Source organism: Cotesia glomerata, linkage group LG1, assembly GCF_020080835.1.
Source record: "Cotesia glomerata isolate CgM1 linkage group LG1, MPM_Cglom_v2.3, whole genome shotgun sequence".
NCBI classification, from domain to species: Eukaryota; Metazoa; Arthropoda; class Insecta; order Hymenoptera; family Braconidae; genus Cotesia; species Cotesia glomerata.
In genome coordinates, this window is record NC_058158.1 from 5368302 (window position 1) to 5395753 (window position 27452).

Here is a 27452-nt window from a genome sequence, read left to right on the forward strand (position 1 = left end):
TTATCGTTATCATATAATAATAATCTATCGGATTTCTCAAACATTACCTTACATTACAGTGCATTAGGTGCACTGGGTTATTTATTGATGTCTTCTAACTGGTTAATTTCACACTTACGCGTGGGAGAGTTGTTTCAATAGGTACACGCGTAGGAAGTTAAATGCAGACGTGAATTACCTTTTTTCCATTAACATTGCTTTTTTTTTCTTTTATATTCTATATATTGTATGTATTTATAGGTTTGCGATTGACAAGTCTGTGGTAAAAGGTTTCGCAACCGAGGAAAATATTTCGAAGTATCCAAAAATACACCGCTCGAATCGGAATCTTTATTTGTTTCAGAAGATATGAAGAAATGAAAAAAATTTTATGGAATTAAATTATCTGAATTTGTTGATTAAAATGGAAAATTTTAAATTGATTTTTGAATAATTTTAATCTTCTAAATTAAAATACAAGTCTTGAAGTTAGTCATAGGCTGAAACTCGCAAAAAACAGGCCACGATTCCTTATTGGCTGAAATTTAGGCGCGCGCGTAGCGAGTTATTTAAATTTCTAGTATTAATTAAAGAGTGAGTATTGAAATGATGGTTCTTACAATAAAAAGCTAACACTGATGATAATAGGTCAGTGAATTAAGTAAATATTTAAATTAAACCAAAAAAACTCACCTTGACAGCCGTTCATAGATAATCCGTAATGATCTGGGGCACATTTATCGCAACGATCGCCGATAACTCCCGTTTGACACTTACACAACCCCGTTACGGCGTCACAATTATCGTCCGCGGCACCAATATCACAATCACACTCGCGACAACCCGCGGTGACGTTACCGTACCCTTGTATGCACTTTGAGCAATCACGATCGGTGTACAATGGACGGCATAGACACTGCCCACTTACTAAGTCACACAAACTTGAACTACTCCCGATTATGTCACAATCACAAGCTAAAAACAAAGTATGTAATTTTATTTTAAATAATGAGAATTTTTATTGCGAATTTTTTGATGAGTTTTGCCTTTTATTTGGCATAATTAACCTATTTTTGAACTTTTTAAAAAAATTTTTACTCCAATTTCTTGCAAAATTAAAACCATTTTTTTAATCAACAAAAATTTTCGCTGATAATAATAATAATAATGCCGAATTATTTTTATGATTTATTTACCTCTCCTCACTCTATTAAAACTTAAAACTTCATAAAACTAATCAGCGGACCCTTTTACACTAAAAAAAAATTAAACTCGTTAAATCTAAAATTTTAATACTCTCGGGCTCTAATAAATACTCCTGTGAGGTCCGGAAGCCCAAAAACTCATCAAAATAAATACTTTCAAAATTATAACTCGTAATTCATTACAAACTACTTACGTAAACAATTTTGCTCCAAAGGATCGCCGTAGTGGGCTTCCTTACATTTGTCGCACCGGGATCCCTCAGTGTTGCCGCGGCACTCCAAACAATGCCCTGTTTCCTGATCACATGTGCCGCCGTTGCAAGGACAAAGCTCACACGTGCCTCCAAGTTTCGTCGGATCACCAAAGTATCCAATATCGCAGCTAAAAAAAATAATAAAATTCAAAAATCGACCTCCGATATCTAACTCAAATCTCAACATTTGAATTAAATACAAAAAGTGATACCTTTCGCAGTGATCTCCAGTATACCCGACCGGACATTGCGTACACACATAATTGCCCTCTGGTTTTTTAGGGTCGTCCAGCTGACAATTGGGGCTGAATTGATTAGAAGCTTCTGTTAGAGGACAAGCGCACTTTTTACAGTCATTCGGAGTACCTCGAGTTGCGTCTCCGTAGTAACCTGTCATACAGCGGTCACATTTTGGTCCTGTAGTATGATGTTCGCACATCTGCAATTAAAATGAGTATCAATTGTTGGTTTATTTGAAAGGAAATATGGACAACTGTCATGTATAAAAATTTTTTTTCTATTGTCAACGTTTCGTTAGACATTTCTGAGTTCATCAGGGTATTTATATTAGCATAAAAGTCAATACATAATAATAATACCAAGCATATTTACTAAGTTGTATATCTTATGCATAAATAAGTCAAATTCAAATGAAATATTTTTTCGAAAATATTAGAATTTATTATACTAAAATATTTTAAGTATCTATGAAATAAATCAAAATTTTATTATTGTCATCATTTTAAAAAAAGTTAAATCTCTAAAGTTATTATTATAGAATTTATCCTCTAAAAGAAATTCTTTTCTATTAGAATCCTTTGCCAGAATACAACTTTAACGTGTAAATTCAAATTTACCGATCTCTACAACGATCGTCAGTCAGAAAGTTTACCAGTTACTCTCCGTCCATTCTCTACCGACTCCCAATGAGCCGATCTCTCACAAACCAACTACCGATCAGCGGTCACCAAAGCAGTCGGTAAGGAAGCGATACTTACATTACATTCGCCCATAACAAGATCGCAGGAGCCAGCATGGTTGTAGCAGTCGCATTTTACGCAGATGTGATGATCCTGGTGATCGCTTCCATTGACGATAACTTTAACGTATCCCCAAGCGCAGTTTTCACACGATAGTCCGGCGTATCCTTCCGGACACTTGCAGTGTTCCGCTAGAGTTTCCATTCCATCATCAGTGCGGTCCCCGATGGGCAGAACGACAGACTGCAAGCTCGCTTCGACTTGCTCCGAATGATACTGGGCGCGTATCATCAGGTATTTGATATCAGCCAAAACTTTGAGCATCTGCGAGCGGGTAACAGGGTCACCTTTGTACTCAGTCCTCCGGAGTCTGGTCGGAATATCCTGTACCTCGCTGTGAACGTGGTACCAGCCCTGTTCTTGAAGCGGTACCGATATTTCGGCCTCTTGTCCTTTGTACTGTTCTTCTCCGTACGCAATCCGCATTCCGTTTTTCCCCTGGATAATTAAATATCATAATTGCTTTATTGTTAATATTGTTGTTAATTGTTGTCGCGGTTTGTAAGAACGAGTAATGTAAGTGAGGATAAAAAATTTACCACAAGAATGACGTTGGGCTCGATGGTCGGTTTACCGCTGCTGTCACCTCGCATAACTATCCAGGTTGTCGAGTAGGTGAGGTTACTTCCGTAGGAAGACAAACGATTGCCGGTGTAAATTTTCGGAGCGAACCAAAATGGACTCTGGTACTCGACTTCGAAGGACGCAAGGACTAACCACCCGTTGTCCGGGTCTATCGTTGGTATCACTGCCCTCGAAGCGTTTATGTCTGTCACGCGCCAATCATTCAGTGTAGAAATCTGTAATTAAATGTATATTCAGTCATTTTTGTGAAATTGACAATTTTTAAATTTGAATTCTAATGGATTTTATCAAAGTGTTGAGCTTAAGTTTGATGAAAATTATTGGAAAATTCTCTAATATATTTTAGAATTTTCTTTATTCTACTAATGGATTGAAAATTTTTTCTGTGTTTAGATCCATAAAATTCAAATGTTGTTTTAACACTTTTAAGTTTTTGAATATTTTTTTATTTAACTAAGATAAAAAATGCGTACATGCATGCATAATATTTAGGGATGCACCTGTTATAAATATGAGTTACATTTCGATGGTTTTCTGACGCAACCTCGTACCTCAAAAATGACAATTTTAGAGATGAGGTAAAAAAATGGCTTATAAAAAATTAATATTAATCTCAAAACAATATTTATCACTTGTATTTTCTAAAAATACTATCGTATTTATTATCAATCTGGTTTATATTTTTTTTCAGTAACGCGTTTATAATTAATTATTAATTTTTTAGTAGAACCCTTTCATCGTCAAAAATCGAGAAACGTGGTTACGTTAGAAAACCCTCGATTTGTGCATATGTCTAGTTAAAATATGTACAAAAGAAAAATTCTTTATTGTAGAACTAATTTTCTTGTCAAAAAAGTATTTAAGAAAATAAAATTTCTTCTTGCTTAAAAATAACTTAGGTCTTTCGACAATTTTCTCGGTTTAAGTAAACATATTTTTCTTTTTAGTGTTTTCGTAATTTTTTTGTATAAAATTTTGTGATAAAAAATTGGTACCTTTAAATTAAATTTAAATCTTATAAACTAAAAACAAAGTCGAAACACAAAATTGACTTTGAAACTTACAAGCTAATTATTAAATTGTATATTGCAATAAATTGACATCAAATTGAGCATGACAATGGTAAACTACAAGTATTTATATTAAAAATTCTATCCCACTACTCCAATCGATTTGAGTAGAGTTTAAATAGTTATATTATGCATAAAATATGGAGATTTTTAGGAGTGGAATAAAATGATAAAGGCTTGTTAGGAGCCAAGAGTTTATATAACATAAAGTTGACAAGTATCTGCTTCGGAAGATGGAGATGAGGCTTTAATGCACGGATGGATCTTGGTCAGAGAGACACGATAGTTAGATGAACTGGATAAGCTTATGTCTATCCCTGTTATCGGTGCTCATGACTCGGAACGGAAGACAGTATAACCCGTAATTACGCTGTCGCACGAACAACTCTTACTGTGTTGGTATTATAATACTACGGCGTGCGATAAACGAGGGTGGACATGCTCTACCCTTTTACTTTCTATATTATTATTACTTCAACGCTCTTGTCTATTTTATTCCATCCTTTTTCTCCGCTAGCTCTAACCCTTTTTTTATTCTTCTCTGCATAATACTTACTCCGAGTACGGTACTCGTAACAGCCAGAAAAAAATGATTGAATCATTTTTTTCACCGGGATAATATGAGTAGTACATGTATTTTTACGCTTCATTAGCATACAATTGCCGATCTATGTACTGAGCTAATGGTAAATGACTTTGTCATGATTGAAAAATCATGATTGACTATTTTATTAACTACTACTTGCTTACTATTACCCTTAACTGTTTTTACATATAACTTGGATAAAATCGATAAATATATTGCAGTACTTAAACATTGTGTAATTTATAAAATTAATATCCGGTGTTTATGATTGATTATTGTCAATTTAATGATGATTTATTTGTAAGAAATATCTAATAACCATGTAATGTTTTTTCTCCATACATGATTTATGATCATAAGGATAGAAGACTGCTTCATGATCGACAATTCACAAATATAAAAGTACAAAACTTACCGATTGATAAACAAGCGTGGCTGCGGTGCACTGATCGGTAACGCCGAAGCAGTCGCATTGCAAGCATCCTTCGATATTGTCACGTGTCAGCGCGAAATAACCGGGTTTGCATCGGTCGCAGAAATCTCCAGCCACGTTCGCTTTGCAAAGACAGTCGCCTTCGCAGTCGTGCGAAGGCAATATTCCGCGCGAGTCGCATGGGCATGGCATGCAATCGGGAAATTGCCGGTACCCCGCAGCACATTGGTCGCATTTGTAGCCTGAAAATCCTGGTTTGCATTCACAGGCACCTGCTACCTGGATAAATTCATTTATTAATAAAAAACATTTTCATTATAAAATTTATTAATTATTTAAACACATATCATTTGAAAAACATTTAAACTCATTTTACAAAAAACATTGATAAGTATAAAATTATTTACATGGAATTGTATCAATACAGTAGATATTTTTAAGTGTAATTATTATTTTAATACCTTGCCAACATAAGTGTCATCTGGAGTACAAAAACCAATGCTGCCTCTCATGTTACAGTGATCACATGGAACACACGGACTAGGGTCATTAGGTAAAACACCGTTTGGTCGATAATAACCAACTTGACATCTCTCGCAGTTGATACCCGTTGTGTGATCCTTTAATTAATTATTTTATAGAATTTTAAGAATTTTTTAAATTGTCATACGTTTTTTTTTGTTCTTTTTTTCCAGGATTCGGTGATAAATGATATTGATGCTTATTTTATTTATATTATATCTATATATATAAAAATAAATTGCTGTGCGTTAGTCTCGTTAAAACTCAAAAACGGCTGAACCGATTTTCAAAATTTTTTTTTGTTTTGTTCGCTATAGTTCAGGGATGGTTTAGAAATATGAAAATTTTTGAAAAACCCGAAAGTTCAGCTGAAAAAATAAAAAAAAAATGAATAGCTGTGCGTTAGTCTCGCTAAAACTCAAAAACGGCTAGACCAATTTCCAAAATTGTTTTTTTGTTTTGTTCGCTATCATTCAGGAATGTTTTCAAAAGAATAAAATTTTTGAAAAACCCGAAAGTTCAGCTAAGGAAACCAACAGATCTGAGATTGTTAATCGTCTATATTCTGTATATATGGACAAAAAAAAAAATTTTATAAATTCAGTGTCCATTTTTTAGGATCTTGATTTTCAGGCGATAATGAGAAGCGAGTTTCATTTAATAACTTGACAAAATTCTAACCGCACTTCATACGGCCAGTATTTATTCTTTATCGAAGTAGATTAGATTTTAAAGATTGATAATCGCTGATCGAAAGGTGTAATAAAATATATTGTAGGTGATACGAAGTTCACCGGGTCAGCTAGTCAATAAATAAAATTTTTTAAAAATGATGTATGTGTTGAATAATAACATCATTCAATCAAATCATGAATGAAAATTATGAAACAAAAACTAAATGATGTATATATTGAATGTCCACTTTTCTCGATATTGCTATTCATAATTAAGATAAAATTTTGTATTTTATTAATATTTATTTCGAACAATAAATAATTTTATCACAGAATCCTTAAAAAAATCTTAAATTCGTTATAAATTTAAATCCGCAAATCGATAATTACCGTGCAGTTTATACAAACGCCGCCACCACGGTATTTTCCCCTTATGTCCATAGACATGCGCTTATCAGCGATCTCCGGATCATATCGGCATGAACTTGCGTGACCATTGCAATTACACTTTTCGCAGTAAAATCCTTTTACCGATATACCGGGCTTCCAAGGCGCCTGGTTGTACATTGGGCAACACTTTTCGCATCTCTCACCGCAGGTATGTCGCTCGCATTCGCACTCTTGATGCTGAAGAAAATAATATTTATAATATTAGTATCATTACACACGATTTCGCCAGAATATTTTTATTAGTCAGCAATTGCGAGAATAACGCTCGTTGCATTGAGATAAAAATTTGAAAATTGTAAATGTAAATGTGGTTGAAAAGAGAAAGTTTTATAATTTACATTACGAGTGGTTACTTCCGGCGGATGTTAACCATTCTATTCAGTGCAGCCTATTTAAAGTAATCCTGCGATTACTTATTTTAGTATTTGTTTGTGTACTTACTTATAAATTGTCTTACGAACAGATAAACCATTTTAAAAATACAACATTTATTATATAGATCCCGTTTAGTTTCTTTCATTAAAATTTATTTACGACTTGATCCATTAGAGTTAAATTACTAGTATTTCTTTTTGTTTCTCTAGGACCTAACTTGAGAGGCTGCAAAAAAAAATTACAGCTGATAATTATTTATTTTACTGGGGGTAAATAATTATAGGGAAGCTGTTGAAGTAGTAGTGTTAAAAATATCGAAGGTAATGAACTGAAAATAGTTTCTTTGTTCGCAGGTTATTTTACAAGTAATAAAATTTTAATTTCACCGCAAATGGGCACGTCTATTTTTTTTATTACGGTAGTATATATGTGTAAATTAAAACGGTGTAGTTTAATGCGTAAAGAAGAAGGATAACAAAGGTGGCCGGTAAAAAGCATTTTTAACTTCTTGAAAATTTTTTAAGAGTTAAAGTAAAAATTATTGGATAATCTTAGGTCAAATTAGTTTTCACGCATCATTAATTCAGATAGATATTGGTACCAACAATTTATTAATTAAATTTAAAAAAAACATCAAACAATACATTGAAATTTTGAGCAAGAAAAAGTCCGCCTTCTATTGCTACATACTGATTAAGTATTTAATTAAAGTAAAAAATAATTGACTAGCAGACCTCTCATTGTATCGAATTGCGCATTTAGTCGTAACTAATTTTTTGTCTTTATCAATGGCCATAAAATAAAATTTTATTATCAATTCTCTCAAGACGTCGAGCATAAAAATATAAAAATAAGAAGTGAAAAAGTGACTGCCGGATTGTTGAAATAGAGTTTTAATAAAAGACAGAGAAAAAGCAATAAATAAAAATCCGTATAAGAAAGCGATATGGCAGAGACTAATTGCACCGGGAACATCCGAGCTGATTACTCTGGGAGCGTTTATAACGCAAGTAACCGTGGTGATTATCATGCCGGTAAATAACGGGTAGGGTAAACGCGAATTGCTAAGTCGGTGATTCATCGCAAGATCGCCCGGCTATTAAAGCTCAGCCTTCTCGACTCGACGATCGCTGGCTCTCAAACGTTTTTAATCCTGAGTGGAGATTAACCGACTTACAAGATCCACTGACACGTTTAAAATTAATAAACAAAAACAAGATATATATTTTAGTGTCTCCTTATCTCGACACCAAAGGAACAGTATCAAAAAGTGTTTATCTTCTTATTAAATTGAGACACTATTTGTTGAAATATTTTGGATTCCCGAATCTAAAAGTGTGCCACAAAAATTTAATCACGGCCCCAATCTATCCGGGCCTCGATATCGACCGCGCGCGCCTGTCCCGCTCTTGGATAAAAACTAATACGATTCGCAAGCCCGCAATATAATTCTTATTTATTAGCTGTCTGTATATATACTTTGACACGGATATTTCGAGACAATCTAATAAATATTTAAGTACTACAGATGTAAGAATGAAATAAATTTTTCGAGTGATTTTAAAAAAAATTTTCAGGTAAAATAAAAAAAATTGAATAAAAAAAAAAACAACAAGTGTTGAAAAAAAATTTGTATCGAGTGGACGAAAAATTGCAAGTCGGAATCTTTGATCCTTTCTCGGCTCCTTTAATCCCTATTCCCTTCTCGCGTCTCACTTTCACATTGAACACGACCGCAAACGCGATCGTGACCGATGACCGCGAGGTAACCGAGTAGAGAGCAAATAATATTTTTTATTTCGTAACAACTCTCGGCGGTCTTATTATATCGCCGTTACTGATGGTGTCGCTGTAAGTGAAAATTAACTTACGAGGTTAACAGTCAACTATTTAAGTTTTTTTTTATTTCTGCTAATTATTATTGTTATTATTATTATTGTTATTTTTTTGTTCTATTTGAGTGAAGAATAAAGCATGATATAGTACCGATTGTACTATAAAATTACACAATTATTTATCACGATCGTGAGTTGACGATAGTCCTTGTAAGGAAGCGACACATAGAGTGTCTACTCGATAATTTATGCTAAAAAGTAGTAATATAAATTGTGAATTACCCCGTGGCGAACACTGTAACGACACCGTGAAGCGTGACCTGAGCACAAGCAACGTCCACCTATGCTTATTTCTTTTATGGAATAAAATGCACGGCGTTTGTCGGCAACCGCACCACCACCTCGTTGAAGCCCCTGCAACCTCAATCTTACGAATCGTGCCTGCGTGAATTCTTCGAGCTCTTGACTGTGGTTCTGGGCTCCTGGACGTCCGTTCAGTAAATGCGTGTGGATCTGGAAATATGTTAGTTGTTTTGTAATTGGTACTCATTGAGCAATTGAAAATTTTTATTCGAAAATGAGAATGACAATGACAGTAATCCCTAAATGGACTCGCTGTTAATTAATGGGTATATAATATAAAAAAATTTTTTACTTGTCGCTGTTGTCTGAAAAAGGAATTAAAGATTTTATTACTCAAGAGAGAAAACAATCAAGTGTTTTCATAAAGTTACTAAACCTCATTAAGAAATTTATTTCTTTTATTGAAGATATGTTATTTCTATTACTTTTGCTAAAAATTTGATGAAAATATTTAATTTATGAATTATGCTAAATTTTATTCCATTATTATAATTACTAAGGTAATTATTTTACTTCATATTGCAAATGCTTGTAATTAAAAAAAGATAAGTATAATTATATTTGTGAAGAACTTGATTTCATTTTTATTTAACTCTTTATTGGTCTTACGGTTTATTTCGAATCTCTAAATCTATTTTGAAATAATAATTAACATTTTAAAGCTGTTAGAAATTTTTTTTACCATAACAGAAATTTTTTCTACCAGATATAATAATCCACAATTTTTTAAAATAATAACTTTTGTAAATAAAATGTTTAGTAACAAAAAAAAAAAGTCTCAGATAAACTCATAAATAATAAAAAAAACGTAATGGTTTAATTATCGTGGTTAGTAGCGGGAATAATAAAATTTTTACAAAATAAAATAATACTTAAAGTCGCGACAAATGACGTGGCGTCAGTGTGACGGGTTGTTGCTGATAGTTACACAGACGATTACACATTCGATCTCAATCGATCATTAATTATTATCCGGTTTACAAGATACTCATAAGATACTCATATAATTACACATGATTGGATAACTGTCGAGTTTATACATTATTTTTTATGTTGTGCGGTAACGTAACACTTTTTCTCTTGATCGTTAAATTTTATTGATTTACATTAAAAATAAACAACATAAAACACAACAATAAAATAAAAATTAAATGTACATATAATCATATATATAAACCGTTTAAAATAAAGTCCCGTAGTTTTGTAGTCATTAAATTAAAATTCTTCGGCTATATCTGACGAAAATATCTGCTTAATTTTCTAACGAAATAAGAAATTTTTAAATAAATTAAATTAAATAGTTACTCGGTGAATTTAATTAGTAGAAAAAAAAATAAAGATGGCCTTCAAGTTTTTGAGAGGAGGTAAGGCAGTAAGTAAAGGCTGCGTTCTGCATTATATATATTTATTCGGATGGGAGGCTGTTGAGTTCTTGAATCTTCTGGATAACTGGAGACAAGACAACCAGACATTTCTCTTTTTAAAAGCTAAGCGAGACATGATCCAGTCTCATTTTTTATTTACCCTTTTTTATCCATTTCACCTCTGTTACAAAAGCGTAAACGATGAACGCACAAACCCTCCTCTGCATCCTCCTGCTGGCCGTGCTTCGGGCGTCCAGTATCATCAAGAGACTGTACGTGAGATCCCTTACAAGGGTCGTCAGTATAGCCATACATGGTAGGAATGTAGGGATCTCCGTTTTTATCATCTATATAACTCGTCTCTCTTTTCTCTTTTACTTTACTTATATGTATAGTATATAGCATGTTCACATTTTGAACGCAAGACCTTTTATACCTCTAGCTCCATGTAATGGCACCATGGCAATTCTGCACTCGTGTTATTTTCCTTAGCGTATCTCTTCTCTTTGCTTCGCTTAAAAACTGTCTCCGGCACAAATTTCTCACCCTGGAAGTGCGATCTCAGTCTTAGATATAATTCGCACATGTTCAATGACCTCTATCAATCATAACAATAATTACATTCTTCAGGTATCTTGATGCAAAAACTCGAGTTTTTTTCATTTAATAATTGTTATAACTACTCACCGTCAAAGGTAATTTTATACTTGCCGCGTGCCTTCAAAAGTTGTAAGAATTTTTAATAAAAAATTTTTTGTTATTAATAAAATAAATATTGTTTATTTAGTTGTTATTATTATTATTATTATTATTCCTTCAATTTATTTAATTATTTATATATATTTATAAGAGATTTATAGTGCTTCACTCACTTATCATGAGATCTCTGAAATTATAAGATCTAAAGACTTTAAATTTGGCAAGGATATTTTTTCTGCTTCAAGTAGAGACCAGCTAAAAACTGATTTTATGAAATTTTACCCGCAAGGTAAATTGCAGAGATGTTAGTTATAAAAAATTCATGTTTTTGAACTGTAATTCCTTTATGGATTAGAAATTTTATGACATTCTATCTACTCATTTGTAGACGAAGAAATTCATGTTTAAATTTCACAATCTTTGTCCTTAATATTTTCATTAAAATTATATAATTTGTATATTAAACTAAAATAGAATTAGTAAAAGTAAAGAACGAAAGTGAATTAAATCCGAAAGAAAAAACGCAAATAAAATGTTTACCTCTCCACTCTCCATCGGCGTCTGCCGTGAGTACATACTCGTACATATGACCTCATCATCAGCGTTGTAAATGGGTTTTGTGACAGGCGGAATCGAGTACCTCGTCCAGCACTCTTCATCACTCGGGGCATAATATTGCCAGGGCTTGAATTCCTCCCCATCGAGCGACCTCTCTAGCACCCACGCAGCCGGTCGCGGTGAATTTGCCGCCTTTACAATAACATTTTCTATTTGATAAACCTGTAACAAATAAAAACCAAAAAAAATTATTGTTTTCCATAACAACGGTGTCAAAAATTTTATTAAATTCATCCCAGCTGCGGTAACTTAAAAACCTAACACTAAAAAACCAATTTTATTTGAAAATTTTATAAATTTAAATGAACCCAGCAGGTTATTTAACTTTCTAACAGAAATATGTTCAAGTATATTTTAAAAAATTAACATTTATAAACACGAAAATAAACTAAAAAAAAAAAATTATTATTCAGAAGCGTGTCTCCCGTTGAGTAATTAATTAATTCTCAGCGATCTAAGATAATCAGCCGCAAACGCTCAGCTCTTTTGTTAGTCTCACAGTGTCATCTTCCCGCTGCCCACTCGAAGAAACTTTCTGCATCCAACAAACACATATAAATGTGTAGTGTGTACCCTCATACTCTTACAAGTCATTCATACCCTTCACATAATATTGCACTTCTAGATCCTACGCTGACACGAGATCAGAGCCTCGATAAAGAACACGCGGGTGGAAAGAGGAAAATGAATAATTCACCTATAACACAAACCTCAACCTAAGAATTCAATTTTAGCATCAACATTTACATATTTCGTAAAAATACTGGTGACGTACAAATAAAATATTAATATTAATACCCATTATACATCACTGAAAATTGTCGAAATATCAATATCTCGATCTTTAAACTTTGAATGATAATAAATAATATAATACAAGCATTATTGTAAATAATTATTTATATTTATCTGAAATCGAATCACAAACAAGGCATAAAATTGACAACTGAGAATTAACGATCCAATTGACCGTCCGTGCTGGTCTCGTGCGTTCTGTTCTGTTCCTTCCTCGTACTTATACCCGACTCCTTGTAAAAGCAAAGGTTGGCTCCTTCGTGAGGCAAGGGCTTTTTTCCCCATACTCATGGAGTATCAGGCTGAACCTCAACTTAACTCAAGTATCGTGTGTTTAGTTGTTTCTCGTTGTCGTCAGCAATGCGACGACGCCCACTTTCGGTCATAAAGACAGATCGCAAGCCGACGATACGCTTAACCAGATACCGAGTCCACAGTGCTTGGTTACTAACCATTTAAGGAATTGACTCCGTCGACACACTCTTTTGCTTCTTCTTATTCTTATACTTCTTATGTGCATAAATATATATGAATATATACATAAATGTATGGGTGTAAGAAGCTTCCACGCGCCAATTGTCACCGGAGAAGTAATGGCTTTTATTTTTAGAAAACTATATCGATTTACATGCCCTTATTCACTTGAATTAATTTTTAGTTACGCGGTCTTGAATTTTAAATTAAAAAAATTTTTTTGATCAAAATCGAATTATTTTTAATGAGGAAAGTATATGATAAAGTAATTCTTTTTTGCGTGTACCGGTACCTGTTCTCCGCGGTACATTCTCAAAATTTTTGGGTTCGGATGTTGGTGTCTTTGTTCAGTATAGGGCAATCGGCGACGTGTCGTCGAGGCTCTGCGAACCGTGTTGACTGCGTGCTCCTCGTTATTGCCAAAGAAAGTAAAATAAGATAAATGGCGAAGAGATTGAGTTGAGGGAGAGGACGAGGATAAGAAGAATGAGAGACGGAACTTGAATAGAAAAGGTCAAAATAAAATAAAATTGTTAAGTTATAATAAATTAATGAAAATATTATGTGGGATAAGGAGTGTAGCGAACGAGGAAACGATCCGAGACTAAAAAGTTTGTTGGGTTAAATATTTATGGTGTGAGCACGTGTTCGTCTGCTTTGAATTACAGATTAAGGAGCTGTGGGGATAGGTCGTGTTTCTATTATTTTTTTTTCTTTTGATTTTATAAAATAAGCTAAAGTGTGGATGGTAGATTTGTCTGAGGTCTAATGCTTTAAATTCTCTGTAAGTTATTTTATTTGACACCAAAAAGTAAACGCAGAATATTGTGATCAATTCACACATTGATAGAAAAATTAAAGATAAATATTATTTGGAATAAAAGCGCAGTTATTAACAGCTACTAAATATTCATAACTTTTAATTTAATTCCATAACTTTTTATAATGAACATTCAATACATTTATTATTTTTACTCCAAAAAAAATTGGTCATTTATTTCAACTATGGTTATATTATTAATTTTATTTTCTTTATTTTTCATCAGAAAATAATTGGATTTAAAGGAACTTTAAATTGAATTAATGAAATTTTTAATCATCTTATGTGAATAAATAAATAATTTATTAACACTTAATAAGGCTTATTAATTATTAAAAAATCCGATCATCAGTAAAATTGACTTTTTTCAGTAAAAATCAATCATTGATTTAAAATTTAAAATTAGTATACAATCAGATCCCACGATAAAGTGGAATACGATTGACATTATAAGCTTCACTGTAGATTGCACTTACATATAATACAGTACCAGTCGAGTTTTAAGAGTCGCACGCATGTGAGTTCCATAATAGGGATGAAAGACACGGGAATGACAGAAATGGTTTTATAGCTGTTGTGTGATACGTTCCGAGAGATCAAGAAAATCATCAATAATGCGATCTGAGAATCCTGATGTATAATATCATACAATACAAACAGAATTTCCACGGTAGCAACTGATTACATTTATTTTTATTTTTATTGCTGCTGATCGTGACATCTAGTATTAAATAAAAAGGCTATTAGTCGAATAAACCGAGCTGAGTTCCCTGTACTGTGTAAAATAGAGTGTATCAACATTAGATGTCAAACACAGCGAAACAAAAGACGTGAGTCTTTTACTTGATTGATATTGATGGTTTTTACATCGAGTTAATTTTGATTTTATCGTCATTGCAGATTGTAATCTGTTGTAATAAATAGCGAGCAAAATGGGTGTAAAACGTGATTGTGATTGAGTATATTTTAGGAGGCTTATTTTAGTGCCAGAGGTCCAAGTCAAGTCGGATGAATAATGTATTCATGAATATAGTTACATAAAGATAATAAAATGAGAACATATTACGAAGCTATATGTTTTGACAGCAACAACGGCAGCAACACTTGCACGATGAATCTCTTTCTGGTGTAACCTCTGTCAGAAAATACACATTGCACATCGGATTCCAAGACAAACGCTGTATTGTGCTATGTGCTGTTGTAGTGAACCCGCTGCCGGTGCTTATAACTCTTGTGGCGATAAATTTAACAGTCTGAAGAGGAGCCGAAGCTCTTTCCGGATATTCATCGCCCCTTTGGATGGACACTGCTTTACACTTTTTCTATTTATCATTGCGTATAGTTGCAACATGTATTGTGGATAATATTTATAATTTATGTCTATATTTTTATGAAATAAAAGAGATAAAGCGGGTTAATTAATTTTTTTTTCTTTTGACAATCTTCTACTCAATATAATAAGAACATTTGATTTGTTTTGTTATTAATTTTAATTAATAACAAAATGAAATCGTGGGCAGAACAATAGACAAAAACTAAATTTTTGAAAGTTATTTATTAAAAATAATTTAATTAGTGTATTAATTATACTAAAAATAACCAATGGCAATTTTTGAAAATAAATAATTAATAAAAAAAATAATTTTGTCTTTAATTGTTTGATTTATCACTTCAAAATTCTGAAAATTAACGTGTTTGTCAAAAATTAAAAAAAATTTTTTTAATAAAAATTTATTTAAAAAAAAGGCTGCTACTTTTTTATAATAATTTAATAATAAACATAATAATTAAATAAAAGAGTGTAATAATAAAAATAAAAAAAATATGACGGTAGCACGAGTATAAATAGGAGTAAACAGTGAGTGCTATCGACTGCTTGAACACGAGCAATTTATTAAGAGTGTCCTTAAAGCCATAGTTAAAAGGTCTCCCGCGTCGTGTTGTCCTCTGTTAGTGTCCATAAAGGGCCATAAAGGTACAGTAACAAACTTACAACAAGACAAGTCGAGTTAAGAGTCGCGCGACTCGTGAGACCCGCGAGTTAAGTCTTGCAGTTGGAGCCAAAGCAAAGCAAGTAAAGCCAAAGTAAGTGGAGCAAACCGGCTTGCACGTTGGCACATACGGTGGTCGGCGCTCGTCGTTTGCCCGGTTATGCTCTTGCGCTTTTTCATCCCTCTCGCCTCTACTCCTTAGCTCTTCTATCCGCTGGCTGGCTCTCTTGTTTCTCCTTTATTGTCACGATTCTACTCGCGAGGTTTCCAGGAAGCTGGACAGTTTTGCACGATGAGTCATACCCTGAAAAGTCCGAGGTGGTCTGGCTCTATTTTCCCGCTCAAACAATAACCAGACGACAAGTACAGGGACAAAAATAATCCTTTATTTTATTTTTAAGGGTAATTTAAAACCTTTTTTCACTCATGTCTTGTTAATAAAAAAATATATTTATACACTTCAAGTTAAAATACTGACTATTCCCTTTGTATCAGCGGGTATATATCGCTGAAATAACCGGTAAAATTGCTCCCACCCACGCAATAATGTATACCTTTTCTCATGATCTTTACAACTAGTCAACTAAGAATCTTTTATATAATATATACTCTTTACAATGGCATTCTCTTTCTTTCAATGATATTTTTAGATTTTAAATAAAACATAATTATAAAAGATTTTCATTAATAAAAACAATAATAATTAACTTAGTTAATAAAAAAATCTCAAACCATAAAAATCATTTTAGCTTTGATCAAACAGGAAAGTTCTTAAATTGAAAAATTTTTTTTATCTAAATAAATTTTGTTAAAAAAATTTTCTCTTAGAATTAAGTAAATTTTTTTATCAGAATAGACAAAATTAAAAAATAATACAATATTTACTACAGAAAATTAATTATGTGTTATAATTTATAATGAAATAAAAAAAATTGTTTTTATTATCAAAGAGCAAAAATTTAATGTCAAAATATTCAGTAACTTTTTGTGTGACGTGCTGACAAAAAAAAAAGTTTTTAAGGTCTAGCATAAATTAAAATAAACGACTAAACGAATTACGGTAACAAACCGTCTGAAGTTCACCTCATATGCCAGATAAGAAGATACTCCACAGCATGAGGTCCTCTCAGAATCTTATTCTTATTATATACCCAACAGTTTATTTACCCCCTGCGTACACCCACTCGTTGTACTCATACTGTACTTATTGTCCGTCAAACAATGATGCGTGTACTTAAAACTCAGATTTTACAACAACAATAATGATATTATAGCTCAGTATAATAGATAATATATAATGTATAAAATTAAATATAATATATAAAATTTATTAAACGAAAGTAATCTTTAATTATTATTATAGCAGTATTCTCACGCGATAAATACTTATATGTGTATATTAATTCACGGTTGACTGATAATTTAAAAAACTAATAAGTGGTACAGATACTGCGGTGAGGAGCACAGATAATCGGATTATGTTGTCTCGCGTTATTTTTAATTCCGGCTGCAATTAATACCTGCCGTAACGCGATATATCGCACTGACGAATCTCGAGCGAAACTCAAACGCACAGAATAACCGCATGGGGATTGAGATAAAAGTATAAATGTGAGAGAAAAAGGAGTAAGATGCTGAACAACAAGAATAAAACGGAGACGGAAACTAAGGAGGTTTAAAAATTTATATCAAGAGTTGAGGATGCAATAAAATAAAAAAAAAAAAAGAATATGATACTTCTGGATATTAAATGATGCCGCGTTGGGTATAAAGGATAATTGGAATACTCAAAACAGTTTGTCGGGCTTGATAATAAAGTTGCTGGGAGTAATTATTCATAAAATTAATTATTATGCAAAAAAAATGCACTTTTACTAGCAATATGGATTTTTAGTAATGATTACGTGTGTAATAATTTTTATAAAAATGTGGCGTGATGATAATCATAATAATTTTTTTTTTTTTGTATTTGGTCGATATCCATTACACAGTTGGCGATATTACCAGTGAAGATAATTATTGTAGATATAATGGAATATATATTATACACTGCATTGTACGTAGAAAAAATATTAGTTAATGTTAGGTAAGTTAGAGATGTGCACGCCAACAAATTCAATGGAGGCTTTGCTGCCGATTTTCGTTTTAGACTGGATATTTTGTTTTGGAGTGATCCATTATGAAAAATTAAAAATTACAAATTTATGTTCTTTTATATATTCAATTATTACAGTAATTTTATACAATTTTTTCCTATTTTACTCGATATTCGCCAATGAAGCAATGGCTATTCGAAGTAGCACTATGATTTTTATTGTAAGCATAACAAATTTGACGGTAATGTTTATCAATATTGTCATCGGTTGGATTTTTAAAAATGTAAGTACAGATAAATTTATAATATAAAATAATTCGCTGTATTTTATGCTTATGAGTAATTAAAATGTTTATTTTAGAAAGCTGTAAGGCTTACTGAAAATATTTTAAAAGTCGACGACACTCTCAATAGTTTTGGAATTTCAATCAAGGTTAAACGTGAATTTCGTTTTGCTATAATAATAGCAGTTTTTTGGACATTGGTTATTGTTTTAATCGATCTACTAATAATAATGGAATTTAATCAGTTTTATATAATACTACGTGTATTTATAGTGTCACATGCATATTTTGTGAATTTATTAATTGACCTTAGATTTTTTCTGATGGTAAGACACATGTGGTTGCGGTTCAAAAACATTAACAAAGCACTCAAAGAAAAACTTGAATCAAATACTAAAAATTTAAAATTAGCAAAAAAGAGTGATAGGTGGGCTATCCTTATTCAAATCGATCGTGAGTTAGACCCAACTGAACTTATTCATAAAATCAGGTAAATTTTTATGATAGTCTTCATCAATTATTATTTAATTAGTTAAACAAACATGTTTTTATTCTTATTATAGATGTGTACATATCGAATTAGAAGAACTGTGTTTTGAAATAACAAAAGTATATGGAACTTCAATTGTTTTAACAATGATTGGAAAATTTATTCTGATTACTGGTTTCATGTTCCAAGAAGTTGCAACTTTAGGAAATCGATCTATAATTGACCATACCAAAATACCCTATACGATTATATTCTTAACTTGGTTTTTGCCGTCAGCCTTCACATTTATCTCTATTAATTACGTTTGCGAACAGACTATTGAAGAAGTATTATTAATGTATTCATCATTTGTCGTTAAAACAATAACAAATAAATTTATTTTTCGTTCCAGTGGAAACAAACTAAAGAAATACTTGCAAGATTTGAGCTTGAATCCAAAGATCTTAAGCTTCAGGAGGAAATCCGCAACTTCTCGAGCCAAACACAAAAAAACTCTTTAAAGTTCTCACCGTGTGGATTATTTGATCTTGGTTCTTATTTTATCACAGATGTGAGTTTAAAATTCAAATATTACACAAGTCATAATTATTAACGATAATGCATTTGTTTACAGTTTGTTGCAGCTGTAATGACGTACTTAATTATAGCAATCCAAACTTTTTTAAGTTCGAAAAATTAGAACAGTCAAAAAAATTACAAAAAAAGTATAATGATTGACTTTCAATTTGAATCATTACATTTCTTATACACTAAAAAAAAAAGTTAACTTAAATCAAGTAAAATTTATTTAAACCAAGAAAAATTTCTTGGTTTAAGAATTTTTCTACTTAAATGAAGAAAATGGTCTTAAAAATGATTTATTGATTTAAGTAAATTTTTTTTTCTGTGCAGTAATTAGAAAAAATATATTAGTGTTCGATTTATCGTTTGATGAATAATAAAATTGTTTCATAAATAATCTACATATTGAATTTTATACTAATTGTAATTTGTAGCACCTAATGATTATAATTAAAGTTTTCAATTTTAACTAAAATGTAACAGTATTATCCATTTAATTTTATAAAAAAAAAAAAATAGTATTATAATTCAAGTGATTATTTTATTTTATCGGAAAAAACGAAAACTGGAAAAGCATCCTGAATTTCAGCTTCTTAATTAGACACCGAATGATGAAGGTAGAAACACCGCTAGTAATTATAATAAAGATATTTTCTTGTAAAGACTTAATATAAAGATAAAATATATAGGAAAAAGAAATGAATAAAAACTAAAACACTACATGTGTGCAATAGTGGAAGAAACACGAGTAGCGACACTAGCACTAGTACAAGGACCGGTCGTCAAGAGAGGAGAAGAGGAATAGAATGAAATGGAATGGAATGGAAGAGTTGTAGCTGTGGATCTTGAGATACTAAAAGAGAACTGAAAAATATTCTCTTGAGCATGTAATGGCTGAGTATATATAATATGTACATATATATACTTTACACAGAGACTGAGCTGGAGTCCTGCCAAGAGATTGCTGTCGAGCATTCACGGCGTTCGGTATTATATGTACAGTAATAGTAGTGCAAGATCCACGGACTAGACTGAAACTTGTGAAGGAACAAGATAGAGAGCGAGACATGAGAGCAGGAGCCAGTGGGTCTATTCAAATCAAACATCAACCTTACACGAGAGATTTATAATCGCGTGGACTACTCGCCCGGTGAATAAAAGATTTATCGTTTGTTTGAATTTCTGTATTACCAACTCCTCAATCTCATCATTGTGCCTATCATGTCATTGATTATTTATTTATTATTTATTACCGGGTATGTCTTACAGTTATTCATTTTCTCATATTCGCTGTCGATAAATTTTAATTGAAGATTCCGTATTACGACTGCTAATTTAACGAGTTTATTTTATTTTTATTTATAATAAATATTATTTAATAAGCATAAATATAATTAAAATGAGCCGATGTGGTCCTTCGTCAATTTTATGAGAGTATATTTACTTTTGAGTAAAGAAATTTATTACTTTTTTTAATAGCGACAAACTTAAACTGCAAAACTTCAACACTATCACTTTTGCACGCTGATTGCCAGCTTTAGCTTAGGGTTCACAATAAAAATGAAAATTTACGAGCACGCGTGGCGGATTGTCTGCCAACGCAGCGGAGCTCTATCAAAGAGAAACCTCCATAATCTTTCCATAATAAGACATAACGATCTTACGAATACATCACTTTTAATTATAGTTTTATATTTTTTTACACTACTAAATTTAATTAAATTAGAAAATAATATATTCTTTTTATTCTTTTGAGATAAAAATTTTATAAAGTAATCGTGAACAGATTTCGAGAAAAATTGTTGTGTCTTGATTTTTGGAGATATGATGCAATCAATTAAATCTTCAATTATTGATTTTGTGATAACAAGATGCATAAAAGTAAATAGTTTTGTAATTAACTCAAAAGAAAAAACTAAATTTATTTTCTATATCACTAATAAAAAAAATCTCTACATGAGTTGTGTAGAAAATAAATAAATAAATAAATTCTGAAGAGTAGTAAGTTCCGCATACGTGATCATCTCACGTGCTCACGCATTTTTATTCAGAGTAGAGTTTTCCCATCAAGAATAAAATACTTAGCACCTACATCGCAACATCGCAAGCGATTACTCAAGAATAAAAGATTAAAGATGTGTTGAGAAAAATAAAAATGACATGTAATAATAATGATAATGATGATAGTTGTAGCAGTAGCCGTGGTTGTAATGAAATAAGGAATAGGAGTAGGTATACAGAGTGTAAAATGTTATGCAGAGATAAAGAGAATCCAAGACAAGTGTCTTAAAGTTTTCTCGTGCGGTACTAAGTGGAGCTGATATGGCTCCTCCTGATGAGTCGGCATTGCCTGGGTATGGACAAAAAGACTGTCTGAGATGTCCTGGAAGAGCAAGAGCCACACACTAGTCTGTAATTATTGCCCGGTGACCGTGGGAATTGAATGACGAGTTTTATTTATCGTACTCTTTACGTCTCTTAAAAGAGGAACAAAAAATCAGTAATAAAAATAAATATAAATAAATAAAGATAATAAAAAAGGAGGAGTCAAAATAAGGAGTGTAGAAAGAGAAGCAGAGAGGAATAAAAATAAAAGTGGCTTCTTTAACCTGTTTGAAAAGGAAGCAGCACACAAGTTAGTCAGACACGTACCGTTTTCGCCGCGATCTTTCTTCCCTTTTATACTCACACGTGCTCTACGCCTTTATGCTGGATGTCGAAGCATTATATTCCCTGTCCCAATGTCGTGCGTACAACCCTCTAATTTAAATCTCCGAGATTGCTTAAAAGTGAATTACATTCCGTGTGTGAAACACACACGTCATCTAAATTGAATTTTAAGTCGTTTTCATTTTTTTTTATCAGATTTTTTTGTTTTGATGCAACTGTGAAAAATATTAATCGATAAAAATCGGAGAAGAAAAACTTTTAGATGTGAATAAACTATTGAATTCATGAAAAATATTTTTCAATGGTTAAAATCATTATCATTAATTTTTTAGGAAAATTGAAATATTTTAATTAGTTTCGTAACTAAAAGTTTTGATATAGATAAATAGTATGGCTCTTTTTTTACTAATTTTTTGTATAAATCCATACTGTCATTATTTTTTAAAACGATTATTAAATTAAACATTTTCTAATTACAAAAAAAAATGTTGCAAAAATATATACAGTTATTCATGTTCATGTATTTTTGTTGGTTTTTCAGGTTGCTATGCAAATTATAGATATTACAGACAAGTGAGATAGTAATACCATTTCTGAAATTAAAAACAACACCGTGCTCTTCACATGCAGTACATAATTGCAAACAAATAAACAATCGACACGTAGCTAAACTAGGCACTCATCCAGTTGAGGGGATGAATCAATAAAATAAATTTTAAGGCCGACGCTAGCAACAAAATAAAGTATTAGTCCTCTTCAGGACATGGAAAAGACAATAACGTAAAATATATAGCGAACTAACGTGCATTTTCTAGAAATTGTGTAAATTTTTTTTAAACTTTATTTTTTTTATAGTTTATTTAACAAAAAATCAGCTCAATTATATTTAAGAGGTTCCTTTATAATTAGTTTTAATAAAAAAAAAAATAGTTATGTGGAATAAAAAAATTATTTGGTGGCTGTTACTAGTACATACGTTCAATGAAATTGGAGGGTTTCTTCCGTTATTGAATTCAAGAAATTCTGTAAATTTTGACAAACATCAACAATTGGTAACTATGCTTTTTTTGTTAAGTTTTTTTTTGAGTATTTAATTTTTCTAGTTTTAATTGTAACTCTCATTACTCTTTTTTCATATGAGTTTTGTACGATTAATTTTATTTTATCAATTTTTTTTTTCATTCAAAAAAAATTTATTTCGTATAAATTTCGAGCTTGTTTTATTTAATTCTGATGATATTCCATTAATTTTGTAGTATATAAATTTTTCATAATTGATTTCTCGTTTAATTCACTTTTTTCTGACTATTTATTAATTATATTATTAACAAATAATAATTAACAGGGACAATTGATTAAAATGTGTTTCTCAAACCGCATGAACCCCTTGGTGCTCACTGAAAACTTGATCGATATAATAGACCAACAATCACGAGAGTCAATGCAATCGTCGATCAGTATTATAGATAACGAATTTAAAGCTAAAGATATTCAAATTTTCAACCCGGCAAGACCAACATATTTTTTGTCTACCGATTCAGATAAAAAACTTAACAGCATCCTCGAAGAATTTAAATCGATGTCAACATGGAGCATTGAATCAATTTTCTTCGTTGTTGATCTCACTAATGGTAAATACTGCAAGAATGCTGCACGAGTGCTACAGACTTTGTGGGATAAGGAGTTACTTTTGTCGTTTTATGTATGCAGCGAACCTCTGAGTGATACAATTCTGATATTTACATTAAATCCTTATGGGCCCCATGCCCCTCAACCTTGGGTAAAAATGGAAACAAATGACCAACTTATAAATCGATCAACTCTCTTTTATCAAGCTTATCTAAATGGTAAGATTCAAACTTTCACATCGACATTCTAATCAACAAATTGTCTAACCCCACGTTTTTTAGGAGATGGATTTTTGACATTTTTAGATAGCAATGATCTGAATGAAATTAATTGAGACAATTTGTTGATTAGAACTTCATTATTAGTTAAATTCGGAATTACAATAAATTTTTAAACGAATCAATTTTTTTTAGATGACATCATTTGTCAAAACCTTACTTTCGATAAGACAAAAGTCTTAGAAGGCTACCCAGTGAAAGCTGTCGAAACACCAAAATTCAAATTGAACTGGACTCAAGGTGAAGCGTATGGTAAAGAAATCTTAAAAATTAACCCATTAAATTTTAAACGTAGGTATTTTTCGACATTGTTTTCGCTTATGAATGTAACACCAATCATTTATTTCGACAATGACGGATATTATGTAAATGGAAAAGTTTATGGGTATTTAAAATCACTAGTTAATGGGACCCATGATATTGGTATGGACACGCGACAAATTTCCGCGGTTTCTAATAAGCTTATTGATACAGTTCAATTATACAATGAAAACGGATTGTTAATAGTGATACAAAAAAGAAAAATTGAGATTCATGCAGAAAATATTAATAATTATTATACAATCGATATTGTTACACTATCGGTATTTACTTTGCTGATTACATTCACTGCAATACTCATTTACAGTAAAAGATTCAGCGATACCGTTATAGATATTTTGCAAATATTATTAGGTAGGAATATTATGACGACATTGGAACCATTATCTATGCGTTTTGTTTTCGTAATTGCGACAGTAGTCATTTTCATTGTAAGACCTGGATTAGAACAAACTTTATCGGCTTTAATGTCGGGCCCAGAGCGATATCACGTGGAGAACCTTCATGACTTACACACTTTGAAGTACAATATCTATACTCATACTGTCTTCAAACACTTAATTGAAGACGAAAAATTATGGCTAGGTTCGGAACAAAAATATTTGCACTATATAAATACCTCATCGGATTTCAATTGTTACCATCGAATTTTAAATGACTCCAATGCTGCGTGCATTTCTTCAAGTATTACGTTACTACCGGCTGCAATTAAGTACAAGAATGAAATATATACATCGGGATCGCAAATTTTTAAGACATACTCTTCTTATTGGACCCGGCGTAATTGGGCATTGAAAAAACGAGTTAATCAAATAACATCGAGGCTTACTGAATTCGGAATAATAGAGTATTGGAATAGAAGAGAACACAAATATCCCATGGAAAAAATAAAAGCTTTGAAAAAGATTGAAGAGTCTTCGGAACTCTTTCAAATTGATTTTGATAATTTATCTTTCGTTAATATCTTTATGGCTATGATGACTATCCTTTCCATTCTAGTATTTTTCATTGAAATATGTCGAAGAGGAGGAATTAGCTTTTCACAACCCCGGAAAAAAAAATTATTCCTCAAACAAAAAATTGTGATTATCAATAAACGTATAGTGATTCTTAATAAATACATCAGAGAACCATGATCAAAAATAACCAAGGTTCAATTCAAAATTGTTCATTTTTGTTTAAATATTTGTTTCAGAAATTTAAAGAAGTAGAAGTTTTTAAATTTACAGAAAGAGATGGTCTTTATTTTCATTAATTAAAAGTTATTCAATTTAAAATTTATCTATCTAATTAATTCACGAATTAAAAAATATACTACTATTTACCTTTTTTTCACAAATTATCAAAGTCAAATAATTATGAAATTCTAATAATAATAAGAAAAAAATATCATTTTTTTAATAATGCTTTTTAACATAATGTGTGATGTGTTACCTTTACAAAGCTCTCCTAGGAAGCAGTAAAAAGTCAATAAAAACCATGTATTTACCCACGATATCGGTAGGCAGATTATCGTGACAACTACGCAGTGTGTTGAAATGAATTACTTTTTTCAATATTACTGCAGCATATATATGACGTGAAAATCATGAGAAAAAAAATAAATTAAAAAATTGTTTTGCGACTAAAATTGATTGTGAAGATTTTGACTCATGTTTTTGAATTTATAGTATTGAAGATACAAAAAAAAAATATCCAATTTTTTTATAGAAAATTAAATTTCATGTACAATCCTTATCAATTTTTTCCTTCAGATCATTGGTTTCGTTGACAAAATTTTAATTCAAGTCAATAGAATGAAAAAATTATTTTCAAAATATAAAATTTAATTTTTACGTTAAGTACAAAAGATACAAAAAAATTATAAGAAATATATCCCTTTAGAGAAATTAAATTCCCCCCAGTTTTGAATGTTTTAAAAAAATGTGTACTGAGTGATAATTTAATTAAATTGAAACTAATAATATCTTCTAACAGTTAATGCTATATTAAACTTTTGTATCACCGATTGTTGATTGTAATAATTTTATAAATGTACACAATACCTGTGAATTAAAAAAATAAAAACTCCAAATGAAATAAAAACTAAAAAGCATAAATGACTCGGTATAAAAGTAGAGTATATACAGTTCTCCAGAATTCTTGGGATCAATGTGGTCAGCTGGTCAATTAGTGAGCAGTCAGATGCCTCGGATTCTCTGGAATCGCAGTGAGCACTCAGTAATTACCGTTTGAAAGAAGTGAACCATCTACACACATGCAATCGACCAAAAAGGAGCTTCGCCCAGTCAAAGAAAGGTGATGGAAAGATATCGAGAACGAAATCGTTTCTCTACTCCGGGATTCCATCTTCCACTCATCGTGTCATCGACTATCTGCATCGGACATCGCCTTCCTTGTTTTGTTGAAAACTCTTTTCAAAAACAGTAGTTCTGTCTCCTGTTGCAAAATATATTATTTTTCCGTCGCGTCTCTCTTCTCCGATTCGCGTTTTACGACACAAGAAAATTTATAAAATAAGAATAATAATCGCAAAAACTGCACACTTCTAAATAAGGTACGCGCTGTTTATGTCGAGACGAAATAAAATGTGAAATTGTCTGTATTTATTTTTTTGTGGCTTCAATACACCATCGCCGATCTGATCATTTCAACCAACCTTTATAGAAGCTTCTCACTAATATTACATTATATTATATCTGTATACAGAGCTGAGTACGTAGTAAGTATGAGACTTAATAAAATATAAGACTTTCCTTGCCACCAGATGACTCACTGTTCAATAATCCAGCAGAAGTCCAGATTAAGATTGAACTTTTTAAAATAAAAAAAAAAAAAAAAAAAAAAAAAATAAGCAAACATCTTTGAAGCTTTTTTTTGAAGACTCGCAACCCAACAGTCACCATTCGCTGGACTATTTACATACATGCTTACACACTTGCCCTAACACTCGGATATGCGAGACTAAAAATCCCGTGGCATCAAATCGTTG

At 31.5% G+C, this 27452-nt stretch overlaps 2 protein-coding genes across 2 annotated transcripts in view; one reads left to right on the plus strand and one right to left on the minus strand.

The window, feature by feature from the left end:
• Positions 1–27452, minus strand: part of LOC123267014 (laminin subunit alpha-1) — an 86139-nt gene that overhangs the window by 39568 nt on the left and 19119 nt on the right. The window contains exons 3-12 of the mRNA XM_044731488.1: positions 11975–12214; positions 9291–9521; positions 6739–6975; positions 5614–5772; positions 5135–5431; positions 3018–3278; positions 2437–2916; positions 1651–1877; positions 1379–1566; positions 673–954 (exon numbers count right to left, since the gene is read on the minus strand). Coding sequence (XP_044587423.1) covers positions 673–954; positions 1379–1566; positions 1651–1877; positions 2437–2916; positions 3018–3278; positions 5135–5431; positions 5614–5772; positions 6739–6975; positions 9291–9521; positions 11975–12214 — 2602 coding nt within the window. The remainder of the gene's footprint in view (positions 1–672; positions 955–1378; positions 1567–1650; positions 1878–2436; positions 2917–3017; positions 3279–5134; positions 5432–5613; positions 5773–6738; positions 6976–9290; positions 9522–11974; positions 12215–27452) is intronic.
• On the plus strand, positions 23159–25605 carry LOC123267019. The gene is made up of 3 exons (XM_044731501.1): positions 23159–23284; positions 23578–24079; positions 24275–25605. Exons 1-3 carry the CDS (start codon positions 23165–23167, stop codon positions 25594–25596), a joined length of 1944 nt encoding a protein of 647 aa, XP_044587436.1. The 5' UTR covers positions 23159–23164; the 3' UTR covers positions 25597–25605.